This window comes from Carcharhinus amblyrhynchos, chromosome 28, assembly GCF_965287045.1.
Source record: "Carcharhinus amblyrhynchos chromosome 28, sCarAmb.v2.hapA, whole genome shotgun sequence".
Classification (NCBI taxonomy): domain Eukaryota; kingdom Metazoa; phylum Chordata; class Chondrichthyes; order Carcharhiniformes; family Carcharhinidae; genus Carcharhinus; species Carcharhinus amblyrhynchos.
Window position 1 is genome coordinate 32,003,984 of NC_137351.1, and position 13,842 is coordinate 32,017,825.

The 13,842-nt window shown below is 49.3% G+C and overlaps 1 protein-coding gene across 1 annotated transcript; it reads right to left on the reverse strand.

Annotated features, from left to right (window-relative positions):
• Positions 1-329: 329 nt before the first annotated feature.
• Positions 330-3,227, reverse strand: tlnrd1 (talin rod domain containing 1). Its single transcript, XM_080214195.1, has 2 exons — positions 1,656-3,227; positions 330-1,481 (listed from the first exon to the last, which is right to left on the reverse strand). The coding sequence occupies exons 1-2, from the start codon at positions 1,842-1,844 to the stop codon at positions 429-431; spliced, it is 1,242 nt and encodes a 413-aa protein (XP_080070321.1). The 5' UTR covers positions 1,845-3,227; the 3' UTR covers positions 330-428.
• Between the last annotated feature and the right edge of the window lie 10,615 nt (positions 3,228-13,842).

The following is a 13,842-nucleotide window of genomic DNA, read 5'->3' on the forward strand; positions in this document are numbered from 1 at the left end:
TTGACTTGGGCAGGAGCAGAAAACCCTGTGGGTGTAAAGGGCGGAATGGGTGAGTCTGGAAATCACACCATTTCAAGGCCCTGCCTCGGAAGGACTGGAAAATTAGTCCATTGACTTGGGCAGGAGCGGAAAACCCTATGGGTATAAGATCCCACCCAGATGTCACAATGGGTGGGACTGGAAAAATCACACCATTCAAGGCCCTGCCTCGGAAGGACTGGAAAACGAGTCCATTGTCTTGGGCAGGAGTGGAAAACCCTGCGGGTGTAAAGGGCACAATGGGTGGGGCTGGAAAAAAACACACCATTTCAAGGCCCTGCCTCGGAAGGACTGGAAAATGAGTCCATCGACTTGGGCGGGAGCGGAAAATCCCGCGGATGTAAGGTTGCACCCAGGCTGTGTGTGTATGTTGGAGGAGGAGGGGAGGGTTAGTCGGGCGGGTTGCCCGGCGGCGGCGGCGGCAGGGTCCGGGGCGAGGAGCGCTCCCTCAGCGCCTGCGACAGCAGCCGGCAGCCGTCGGCCACGGCCAGGGCGGAGTGGTGGAGGCGCTGCCGGTAGTCGGGCACCTTGCTGCTGTCCGAGTGCAGCGCGATGTCGCGGAGGCACTGGGTGAGCAGCACGCAGGCCGACACCACGCTCATGGCGCCGCCCAGCACGGCGGTCTGCACGGCCCGGCCCTGGGCGCTGAGCGAGGCGGCCCGGCCCAGGAACTGCGGCTCGGTGGCGAAGGCCACCAGGGCGTGCACGGCCTGCAGCAGCGAGCCGCCGAACAGCACGCAGCGGGCCCGGCTGGCCTCGCTGGGCCGCCCCTTCAGCTCCCGCACGCAGGCCAGCAGCGCGGCGGCGCTGGAGCTCAGGCACTTGACGCTCAGCTTGAACTGCTGGCGGGCGAAGCGGTCGCGGCTGCGCTCCGAGGCCAGGGCGCAGGCCTCGGTCAGGCCGCGCAGGCCCCGCGACAGGCCGCGGGACACCTCCAGCAGCAGCGGCGGCCTCAGCTCGCCCAGCGGCGCCGTCCGCAGCAGCCCGCAGCTCTGCTCCACCTCGTGGCGGGCCCGGCTCAGCCGGTAGCGGTCCACCAGCCCCGCCACCGCCGCCTGCGAGCCCGGCGCCTCGGCCGCCGCCAGGTAGGCGGCGTGGGCCGAGCACTCGACCAGCGCCACCACCGAGTCGCACAGCTCGCCCAGGCTGTCCGCCACCTCGCCGTAGCGGCCCATGTTCAGCTGGCTCTGCACGTCGTGGGTCAGGATGGAGAGCCCCTTGGTGCGGGCGATCACCGTGTCGCGGATCTTGTCGAAGGACTCGCCCCCGGCCACCCTCTCCGGTCCCGCCGCCGCCGCCATCCCCAGTCCCGACAGGCTCTCCGGTCCCGCCGCCCGCCCCGGTCCCGACAGACTCTCCGGTCCCGCCGTCCTCCCCGCTCCCGACAGACTCTCCGGTCCCGCCGTCCTCCCCAGTCCCGCTAGGCTTTCCGGTCCCGCCGCCTTCCCCGCTCCCAACAGACTTTCACTCCCTCCCTCCTTCTCCGGTCCCCCTTCCGCCCTCCCCACTTCGGACAGGCTCTCGTCCCCCGCCGCCGCCACCACCACCACCCCCAGCTTTTCCGGTCCCGCCGGGCTCTCGCCCCCCGCCGCCACCGCCGCTGCTGCTGCCACCACCACCGCCTCGGGCAGGCTGTCGCTGTGCACCGGCCGGTTGTCGCTGGACAGCAGCAGCAGGTCGGCCACCAGCTGCATCTTGCTCTTGCACATGTCGCACACGAAAGCCAGTCTCCGCCGCTGCTGGGAGCTCGAACCACCGCCGCCGCTGCTGCTGCTCGCCGACTGGGCCGAGCCGCTACTAGCCATAGTGCCGAGTGGCCTCTGGCATACCGCTTGGGAGAGCAGCGCAGTTCCGATTGAGCCCAGGATGTGTGTCTGCGCGCATCATGGTTCCATCAACGGGAGCAAGAATCAAACAAAAAAAAAATCAATTAAACCAACAAGCAAAATAATAATAATGGTGATCCTTCTATTTGCCAGGAGGGTTGCAGGCGGTGCGGAGCTCAGTTCCTCACTCACACTCTCACACACACCCTTTCTAATCCCTTGGAGCAGCACAGGCCAAGGTGCATGTCCTCTCTCTGCAAGTCCACCGCCTCCTGGCTCTGTACATGATGCCCAAATCTTGCTTTCAACTTGTGTCTGTGCGGGAAATCCTTTTTCCTCTGGCTGTTATTCCTGCTCCGTCCGGCCGGCGATGTCCTTTCCCGGCTGGGGTGGAGAGAGGGAATATTTAAAAAAAAGGAAGGGGGGGGGGGAAAGAATCTCTCGCTCTCCCCTCCCCCAGCTGCTGCCACACAAACCCCAGGGGAGAGGGACAAAAATAACTCTTCACTTCTGGTCGGCACTTATTTCTCCCGAGGTCCTGTAGATTTCGGACGAGAATTCAAAGACGTCTCCCAGTTATAGAGACACACACACACCACACACACACGATTCCACTTTTCCTCTTCTTGCACCTTGTTCTCTTGTCTTTCGATGACTGAGGAGGCTGCTTCTCAGTGTGTATTTTCTTTTAAATAGATTTAAAATAAACCACCCCAGCAGTTATAAGTGTCAGCAGTTGGAGTGGGTTTTGTTGGAATGGGGAGAGTCACAGTGAGCAGCCTTAGATCTCCCCCTCTCTCTATCAGGAAGCAGTGAGGGTGTGGCTGCAATTCGCTCTGTGAAAGACCAAGAAACTAACAGTTTGGGAGGAGCAAGCTTCCAACTTCAGAGCCGCTAGCAGAGCCAGTGAGAAGCGGCCATATGGGGGGAGAATCTGCTGCACCGGCCGCCCTCTCCTCTCGGAGGCTGGGAGTGGTGGCGGGGGGTGAGGAGGAGGCGGGATGTGGCTGGGGTGGGGGCTAGCGAGAAGTCTCTGGTGATCCCCTGGCGTTAATGCGCCCTGATCTCCGGATCCATCATCCCTTCCTGAGGCCCCACCGTGGGCACATCCGACTGGCGGTGGGTGCGGCCGCCCGTTCAGAGAGCTGCCCCATGCTGATCCATTGGGAACGGTCAGAATCTGCCTCCGTGGTCGCTGCTTGACCCCCGCCGGCCCCCTGGCCTCGGTTCCGGACAGAAGCTGCCCCCTGGTCTCGGCTCTGGACACAAGCTGTCCCGGTTCCCTGGCCTCCGCCCCGGACAGCAGCAGCCGCCGCCCCAGCTCCGGACCCTAGCTGCCCCGGACCCTGCTCTCCGGACAGCACCGCCTCTACTCCGGACACCAGCTACCCCAACCCCCCCCCCCGGGCTCTCCGGACAGCAGCCGCCCCGCGGCCCCGGGAACTCCGGCACCGAATGGAACGTCAGGAGCCAGCTGACACTGGCTACACTGTAACGCGGCGGCAACCAATCAGCGGCCGGGTAGCCGGCCCGGACGTTCCAAATGGAATCCTGATACACGCGCGGCAGCCAATGGGAGGCGAGCAGGGGCGGGTCTTCCGTGTTGAAAGTTCCATTCGGCTCATTCATTGCTGTCGCTGTGCTCACCCAGGGCTCTGTCTCAACACACGGGGGGCAAATAGTGAATCCGGGGGAGGGGGTAAATAGAGAATACAGGGGGGGTAAATAGAGAATACGGGGGGGTAAATAGAGAATACGGGGGCGTAAATAGAGAATACAGAGGGGGGTAAATAGAGAATACGGGGAGGTAAAGAGAGAATACGGGGGGTAAATAGAGAATATAGAGAGGGGGGTAAATAGTGACTACAGAGAGGGGATAGATAGAGAATCCAGAAGGGGGGTAAATAGAGAATACGGAGAGAGGGTAAATAGAGAATACGGAGAGGGGGTAAATAGAGAATACAGGGAGAGGGGGTAAATAGAGAATACAGAGGGGGGTAAATAGTGAATACAGAGGGGGTAAATAGTGAATACAGAGAGAGGAGGTAAATAAGAGAATACAGAGAGGGTAAATAGAGAATACAGAGAGAGGGGGTAAATAGAGAATACAGAGAGAGGGGGTAAATAGAGAATACAGAGAGAGGGGGTAAATAGTGAATACAGAGGGGGTAAATAGTGAATACAGAGAGGGTAAATAGAGAATACAGAGAGGGGGTAAATAGTGAATACAGAGGGGGTAAATAGTGAATACAGAAACGGGGGTAAATAGTGAATACAGAGAGGGTAAATAGAGAATACAGAGAGGGGGTAAATAGTGAATACAGAGAGAGGGTAAATAGTGCATTGGAAAAGGACAGCGTTGAAGTAGGAAAAAAGGTTTGAACTGGGGAAATTTGCTGGATTGAGAAAGGACTTGGCTGCGCTGGACTGGGTTTGACAGTGCTCCTAGGGGATACTTCAGTGGAAAACCAGTGAGAAGCACTAAAATGTGAGATTCTAAATGTACAAAGTAGGCATGTCTCCTCCAGGAATAAGAGTGGTACTGCCAAATCTAGACCCCTCTGCTTGTCTAGAAAACTACAAGGGAAGATCAAACAGAAAAAGAAAGTGTACAATAGGTACAAAGAACTAAGCACTACAGACAGCCTAGGCGAGTATAGGACATGTCGATATGAAGTGAAAAAAAGGAAATTAAAGAGTGGACATAAAAAAATTAGCAAGTGAAGTTAAAGAAAACCCAAAGATGTTTTACCAATATATTAAAAGGTTAGTTAAGTAAAAAGTGGAACCTATCAGTGATGAAGAAGGGAACTTGTGTGTAGATGTAGCGGCTGTGGGAAGGATTCAAAATTAAATATTGTGTATCTGTGTTTACAAAGTAAAGAGATTATACAGATATATTAGTCCAGGAGGAACACTGTGAGATAGTGTACAGGATAATTATAGAGAGAGAGGAAGTATTCAAAAGATTACAATCCTTGAAAGTTGCTAAATCTTCAGGAGTGGATGGAGGATTTCTAGGACTATTGAAGGATTTGATTTGATTTATTATTGTCACAGGAATTAGTATACCGTGAGAAGTATTGTTTCTTGCGTGCTATACAGACAAAGCATACCATACATCAACAAGGGAAGGAAAGGGTGCAGAATGTAGTCTTACAGTCATAGCTACAGTGTAGAGAAAGATCAACTTAATGCACGGCAGGTCCATTCAACAGTCTGATGGCAGTAGGGAAGAAGCTGTTTTTGAGTCCGTTGATGCGTGTCCTCAAACTTGTATCTTTTTCCCGATGGAGGAAGGTGGAAGAGAGAGTGCCCAGAGTGCGTGGGGTAATTCATTATGCTGGCTGCTTTTCCGAGGCAGCAGAAAGTGTAGGCAGAGTCAATGGTTGGGAGGTTGATTTGAGTGATGGATTGGGCTTCGTTCATGACTCTGGTTTTTTGCGGTCTTGGACAGAGCAGGAGCCATACCAAACTGTGACACAATCAGAAAGAATGCGATCTATGGTGCATCTGTAAAAGTTGGTGAGAGTCGTAGCGGGCATGCCAAATTTCCTTAAAGGTCAGAGAGAAGATAACAGATGCTGTGAGAATGAATTTCTAATCTACACTAGATACAAGAGAGGTGCAGAATGGAAATTCTGTATACTAATTCTTGTGACAATAATAAATCAGATTAAATCAAATCCTTCAACAACCTTGGAAATCCTCCGTCTAGTCCTGGAGATTTAGCAACTTTCAAGGATTGTAACCTCTTGAGTACTTCCTCTCTCTTTATAATTATCCTGTACAGTATCTCACAGTGTTCCTCCCGGACTATTATATCTGCGAATATACCTGCTAATCTTTTTCTCCAGAGGACTGGAGAAAGGCAAATATAGCTCTACTGTTTAAAAAGGAATCAAAGGAAATGCCAATCAATTATAGGTCAGTTAGTCTTACATCAGTGGTGGGCAAATTAGTAGAATCAGTTCTGAAAGATAGGATTAACAGTCACATGGAATGATGGACTGTCAGGGATGGTCAGAATCGATTTGTTAATGGAAGGTCTTGCCTCATAAACTTGATTGAATTCTTTAAGGAAGTGGCAGGAAGGGTTGATGAAGGTAGTGCAGTGGATGGTGTGTACCTAGATGTTGGCAAGGCATTTGACAATATCCCACCTGGCAGATTGGTCAAAAAAGTAAAAGCCCATGGGATGCAGAATAATGTGGCAAACTGGATCAAAAGTTGGAAGTCAGCTTAGTAACAGGAAACTAAGTTGGATGGATGTCTTTACAAATGGAAAGTTGTTTGAAGTGGTGCTCCACAGGATTCAGTGTTGGGACCCCTGCTGTTTGTGTTATATTTTAACCAGTTGGACGAAAACATGATTGAAAAATTTGCAGACAACGCAAAGGTTGGCTGAGTGGTGGATATGTAGACGATAGCTACAATCTACAAAATGATATCACTGGATTGGTGGAGTGAGCAGTAAAATGGCAGACAGATTTTAACATAGAGAAGTGTGAGGTAATACATTTAGGGAGGTCAAACAGTGAAAGGGAATACACAGTAAATAGGAATATGCTAAGAGGGATAGATGAAGTGAGAGATCTTGGCGTACAAGTATACCCAGGTCCCTAAAGGCAACAGTTCAAGTAGACAAGGTTGTAAAGAAGATATGTAGAACACTCTCCTTCATTGGCAGAGGATAGAATATAAAAGTAAAGATATAATGTTGGAATTGTATAAAACACTGGTGAGGCCATAACTGGAGAATTTTGTGCAATTCTGGTCACCATATTACAAGAAGGGGAGAGTGTAGAAGAATCATAGAACCCTACAGTGCAGAAAGAGGCCCTTCGGCCCATCAAGTCTGCACCGGCCACAGTCCCACCCAGGCCCTACCCCCATATTATACCCACTAATCCCTCTAACCTACACATCCCTGGACACTAAGGGGCAATTTCTTAGCATGGCCAATCAACCTAACCCACACATCTTTGGACTGTGGGAGGAAACCGGAGCAAACCTGCACAGACACAAGGAGAATATGCAAACTCCACACAGACAGTGACCCGAGCTGAGAATCGAACCCAGGACCCTGGAGCTGTGAAACAACAGTGCTAACTACTGGGCTAACATGCCGCCCAACAAGAATGCTGTCAAGGTTAGAAGAGTGATTTGATTTGATTTATTATTGTCACATGTTTTAGTTTACAGTGAAAAGTATTGTTTCTTGTGTGCTGTACAGACAAAGCATACCATACATAAAGAAGGAAAGGAGAGAGTGCAGAATGTAGTCTTACAGTCACAGCTAGGATATAGAGAAAGATCAACTTAATGCGAGGTAGGTCCATTCAAAAGTCTGATGGCAACAGGGAAGAAGCTGTTCTTGAGTCGATTGGTACATGACCTCAGACTTTTGTATCTTTTTCCTGGTAGAAGGTAGAAGAGAGTGTGTCCAGGGTGCATGGGGTTCCTTAATTATGCTGGCTGCTTTTCTGAGGCAGCGGGAAGTATAGACGGATTCAATGGGTGGGAGGCTGGTTTGAGTGATGGACTGGGCTTCATTCATGAGCCTTTGCAGTTTCTTGCTATCTTGGGCAGAGCAGGAGCCATACCAAGCTGTGATACAACCAGAAAGAATGCTTTCTGTGGTGCATCTATAAAAGCTCGTGAGAGTCATAGCAAATTTCCTTAGTCTTCTGAGAAAGTAGATGCGTTGGTGGGCTTTCTTAACTGGCATCGGCACGGAGGGACCAGGACAGGTCGTTGGTGACCTGGACACCTAAAAACCTGAACCTCTTGATCATTTTATTTCGTCCCCATTGAGGTAGACAGGGGCATGTCCTCCACTATACTTCCTGAAGTCGATGACTACATCCTTCATTTTGTTGACCTTGAGGGAGAAATTATTGTCGTCACACCAGTTCACTAGATTTCCTGTCTCTTTCCTGTACTCCTGTCTCATCATCGTTTGGGATCTCACCCACTATGGTGGGTCGGATCTCTGTCATAGAGTCATAGAGATTTACAGCATGGAAGCAGGCCCTTCGGCCCAACTTGTCCACGCCACCCCTTTTTTTAACCTCTAAGCCAGTCCCAGTTGCCCGCATTTGGCCCATATCGTTCTATACCCATCTTACCCATGTAACTGTCTAAATGCTTTTTAAAAGACAAAATGTCTTGAACAACTTCAACAAGATGTCCCAACTCCTGTACTCAATGTTCTGACCAAAGAAACCAAGCGTGCTGAATGCCTTCTTCACCACTCTGTCCACCTATGATTTCACATTCAAGGAGCTATGAACCTATACCCCCAGATCTCTTTGATCTGTAACTCTGCCTAACATCCTACTATTAACTGAGTAAGTCCTGCCCTGGTTCAATCTACCAAAATGCATCACCTCACATTTATCTAAATTAAACTTCATCTGCCATTCGTCAGCCCACTGGCCCAATTGATCAAGATCCCATTGCAGTCGGAGATAACCTTCTTCTCTATCCACTGTGCCACCAATCTTGGTGTCATTTGCAAACTTGGTTGGAAGACCGAGTTTGCAGAGTTGGAATCAATGGGTGCTTTTCTGGTTGGCAGTTGGTGACTAGTGGAGTGCCGCAGGGACTGGTGCTGGGGCCTCAACTGTTTACCATTTATATAGACGACCTGGAGGAGGGGGCTGAGTGTAGGGTAACAAAATTTGCTGATGATACGAAGATGAGTGGAAAAGCAAATTGCGTGGAGGGCGCGGAAAGTCTGCAGAGAGATCTGGATGGGCTGAGTGAGTGGGCGGGGACCTGGCAGATGAGTATAATGTTAGCAAATGTGAGGTTATCCACTTTGGTAGAAATAATAGTAGGAGGGATTATTATTTAAAGGGTGAAAAGCTGCAGCTACAGTGCAGAGGGACCTGGGGGTCCTTGTGCACGAATCGCAAAAACCCAGTCTGCAGGTGCAGCAGGTGACCAAGAAGGCAAATGGAATGCTGGCCTTTATAGCGAGGGGGATAGTATATTAAAGGAGGGAGGTCTTGCTGCAACTGTGTAGGGTACTGGTGAGGCCGCAACTGGAGTACTGTGTGCAGTTTTGGTCCCCTTATTTTGCGAAAGGATATATTGGTCTTGGACGGAGTGCAGAGAAGGTTCACAAGGCTGATACCGGAGATGAGGGGGTTAGCTTATGAAGAGAGATTGAATAGACTGGGCCTGTAATCATTAGAGTTTAGAAGGCTGAGGGGGGATCTTATAGAGACTTACAAGATAATGAAGGGGATGGATAGGGTAGAGGTAGAGAGATTATTTCCACTTAGAAAGGAAACCAGAACTACAGGGCACAGCCTCAAAATAATGGAGGGGCAGTTTAAAACAGAGTTGAGGAGGAACTTCACTCAAAGGATGGTGAATCTCTGGAATTCTCTGCCCATTGAAGTGGTGGAGGCTACCTCGTTGAATATATTTAAGTCATGGGTAGATAGATTTCTGATAGACAGGGGAATTAAGGGTTATGGGGAGAAAGCGGGAAAGTGGAACTGATCCACTTCAGATCAGCCATGATCTTATTGAATGGCGGGGCAGGCTTGAAGGGCTAGATGGCCTACTCCTGCTCCTATTTCTTATGTTCTTATGTAAGCTTACTACCCATGCCTCCTACATTCTCATCCAAATCATTAATATAAATGACAAATAATGGTGGGTCCAACAACGATCCCTGAGGCATGCTGCTGATCACAGGCCTCCAGTTTGAAAAACAACCCTCTACAGTCACCCTCTGGCTTCTGTCATTGAGCCAATTTTGTATCCATTTTGGATCCATTAGCTACCTCACCTGGATCCCGTGAGATTTAACCTTATACAACAACCTACCATGTGGTAGCTTGTCAAAGGCCTTGCTAAAGTCCACGTAGACAACATCAACTGCACTGCCCTCTCAAAAAAAACAGTAGGACTAGGGGGCACAGCCTCAAGATAAAGGGGAGGCGGTTTAGAACGGAGTTGAGGAGGAACTTCTTCACTCAAAGGGTGGTGAATCTCTGGAATTCTCTGCCCGTTGAAGTGGTGGAGGCTGCCTCGCTAAATATTTTTAAGAAGCGGGTTGATGGGTTCTTGATAAGAGAGGGGATTAAGGGTTATGGGGAGAGGGCGGGAAAGTGGAACTGAGCCACAACAGATCAGCCATGATCTTATTGAATGGCGGGGCAGGCTCGAAGGGCTAGATGGCCTACTCCTGCTCCTATTTCTTATGTTCTTATGTTCTTATGTTCTTAACCTTCAAAAAAAAACCTTCAAATTTGTAAGACATGATTTTCCACTCACAAAGCCACGCTGACTGTCCCTAATCAGTCCTTACGTCTCTAAATGTCTGTAGATCTTGTCTTTCAAAATACCTTACAACAATTTACCCACCACAGATGTGAGGCTCACTGGCCTGCAGTTCCCAGGCTTTTCCCTGCAGCCCTTCTTAAACAAAGGCACAACATTTCCCACTCTCCAATCTTCAGGCACCTCACCCGTGACTATCGATGATTCAAATATCTCGGCTAGGGGAGCCGCAGTTCCCTCCCTAGCCTCCCACCATGTCCTGGGATACACTTCATCAAGTCCTGGGGATTTATCTACCTTGGTGCACTTTAAGACTTCCTACAAATAAAAATGTAGCTGTGAGGAGAGATTTGATAGGTTGGGATTATTTTCCTTGGAACAACGAAGGCTGAGGGCGACTTGATAGAACTGTACAAAATTATGGGTAGAAGAGTTAGAGTGGACAGGGATAAAACTGTTTCCCTTTCCAGGGAATGTAGTAGGAGTACGAGGAAGAACATTTTTACTCAAAGATTGGTGGGTGTCTAGAATTTGGTGCTCAAGTTTGTAGTGGAGGCAGAGATCCTAAACTCTTTTAAAAGGTGCCTGGATCTGCACCTTATGTGCTGCACACTACAGGGCTATGGACTGGGTGCAGGAAGGGAGGATTAGAAAGGGCCCCTGGGTGTCTTTGGGTTGGCATGGACAAGATGGGCCGAATGATCTCCTACTGTGCTGTAACTTTTCTATCATTCTATGACTACAGAGAGGGCAAATACAGAGCGGTGAGTATAGAGAGGGCAAATACAGAGCGGTGAGTATAGAGAGGGCAAATACAGAGCGGTGAGTATAGAGAGGGCAAATACAGAGCGGTGAGTATAGAGAGGGCAAATACAGAGCGGTGAGTATAGAGAGGGCAAATACAGAGCGGTGAGTATAGAGAGGGCAAATACAGAGCGGTGAGTATAGAGAGGGCAAATACAGAGCGGTGAGTATAGAGAGGGCAAATATAGAGCGGTGAGTATAGAGAGGGCAAATACAGAGCGGTGAGTATAGAGAGGGCAAATACAGAGCGGTGAGTATAGAGAGGGCAAATACAGAGCGGTGAGTATAGAGAGGGCAAATACAGAGCGGTGAGTATAGAGAGGGCAAATACAGAGCGGTGAGTATAGAGAGGGCAAATACAGAGCGGTGAGTATAGAGAGGGCAAATAGGGAGCAGTGAATACAGAGGGGGTCAGTAGGAGCTACTGACACTGTCACAGTTGAAAGCAAGTTGTGAAACATCAGCCGAGAGCTCTGTCTGATACCGAAATTTTAAACTAGCTCTGGTCTGGCAACACCTGTGGTTAGAGAAACAGAGTTAAAGTTTCGAGTTCCAAAATGACTCTTCTTCCAGCTCCGAAGACACGTTGAACTTGAAACATTGGCCGTGTTTCACTGCACAGATGCTGCCACACCTGCTGACTTCTCCCAGCACGTTCTGTTTCTCTATCGTATTTCCAGCATTCTTCATATTTTTTCTTTTGTTTCAACATTATTTGTCTAATTAGTATATCGCTTTTGCATTGCAATCTGAATTATAAAATAGAACATCGTTAGAGTACAGGGAATCTATCTTCCTGGTAAAATATATTAGTAGTTGCTTGAATGGGTTCAAAAACAAGTTCTTATCGCAAGGAAAGAATGTGTAATGCTTTCCCTTTCTTCACATGTTGAGTGAGCTGCACTGCCCCAGCACTTTCTGTTCTGAGATTTTGAACCTGTGCAGATTTTTTTGCAGTTGTATGATTGGTAAAAGGATTGTAGTGTGTCGTTGATCATGTGATTTTTTTTCCACACCCTGCCCACCCCAAAAAACACAGCCCAAAAGTTTTCAAAAGCATAAAAATCTTCTGGTAAGTGTGGCACGGTTGTTAGCACTGCTGCCTCACAGTGCCGGGGATCCGGGTTCAATTCCAGCCTTGGATCCCTGTCTCGGTGGAGTTTGTACATTCTTCCCATGTCTGCATGGGTTTCCTCCCACACTCCAAAGACCTGTGGATTAGGTGGATTGGCCATGCTAAGTGCACTGAGTTAAGGGATAGGGCCTGGGTGGGGTTGTTGTTGGTGCAGGCTCGATGGGCCATATGGCCAGTTTCTGCACGGTATGGATTCTATGATTTGGAAAAGAGGGTATCAAGGAAAGAACATGACATTCTCCTCAGATTATCGGAGGTACTCTCTTCCAGGTGAGAGTTTAAATGAAAAACCACAGCAACCAAGCAGCCAGCATAATCAAGGACTCCGCTTACCCTGGATATTCTCTCTTCCACCTTCTTCTGTCGAGAAAAAGATACAAAAGTCAGAGGTCACGTACAACCGACTCAAGAACAGCTTCTTCCCTGCTGCCATTTTGAACGGGCCTACCTTCCAATGAGTTGATCTTTCTCCACACCCTAGCTATGACTACATTCTGCATTCTCTATGAACAGTATGCTTGTCCCTATAGCCCAGGAAACAGTACTTTTCACTGTATACATGTGACAATAATAAATCCAATCATTTGCCTGGGGATGTTTTAGCTATTCAGACAAGAATAGAGTGTTAATTCTGCTTGAGTGAAAGCTTGAATCGAATCAGATAGTTGGGGATTACAACTGATGTTTGGGATTTGAGAATGGAATTCAACCTCATACTTTGGTGCGGTGTTGTGGGAATACTGCACTGTTGGAGTTTTCAGATAGCCCAGGCCCTGTCATTGAATCTCTACAATGCAGGAGGAGGCCATCGGCCCATCGAGTCTGCACCGTCTCTCCAATAGAGCATCTAATCCAGGCCCTATCCCCGTAACCCCACATATTTACCCTGCTAACCTACACATCATTTGGACGCTGAGGGGCAATTTAGCATGGCCAATCCAGCTAACTCGCACATCTTTGGACTGCCAGGTGGGTGTACAAGATTTTAAAGAATGAGAGCAGGGATGTTCCGGCCCACCCATTATTTATCCCCCCACCAACACCAGAAAACCAGGTATTCCGACACTAACCATCTCCTTTTCACCATGGGCCATCAATGCCTCTGTGCACCTCCAGCCCCCACCAGACGAATCTGAGAGCTTTCTTGCCCGAACAGCGGTTTAGCTAATCCCCCCTCCTCCACCTGGCTCAACTTGTTCTCACTTTGACAAACTCCTGCCTTAACTTCACACATTTCCTCCAAATGAAAGGCTTTGCCATCGATCACCATACGGCTCCTAGTTATGTCTGCCCTTTCAGTGGAATATGTAGGACATTCCTTGTCCCAGTCCTGCCTGAGTCTCCTCCCTCAGCTCCTTTCCTGGTAGTATATCGCTGCTGTCAATCTGAACTTGGAAACATTCTTCCAATTTTCACCATTTCTCACCCTCATCTGCTCCATCTTGGACTCTTCCCTTTCCTTCCTTAATTCTCCATTTCTCAGGATAGGTTATCAACAAGTACATTTGTACAAATAAACAAATTGTGAACAGGAGTAGGCCTCTTGAACCTGCCCCGCCATCCAATAAGATCATGGCTAATCAGATTGTCACCTCAACTCCACATTCCTTCTACCCCAATAACACTTGACCTCTTTTTAATCAAGAATCTATCTAGCTCTGCCTTAAAAATATTCAATGACCCTGCCTCCATTACTCATCAGTTCAAGAAGTTCCACAGACTTATGACCCCCTG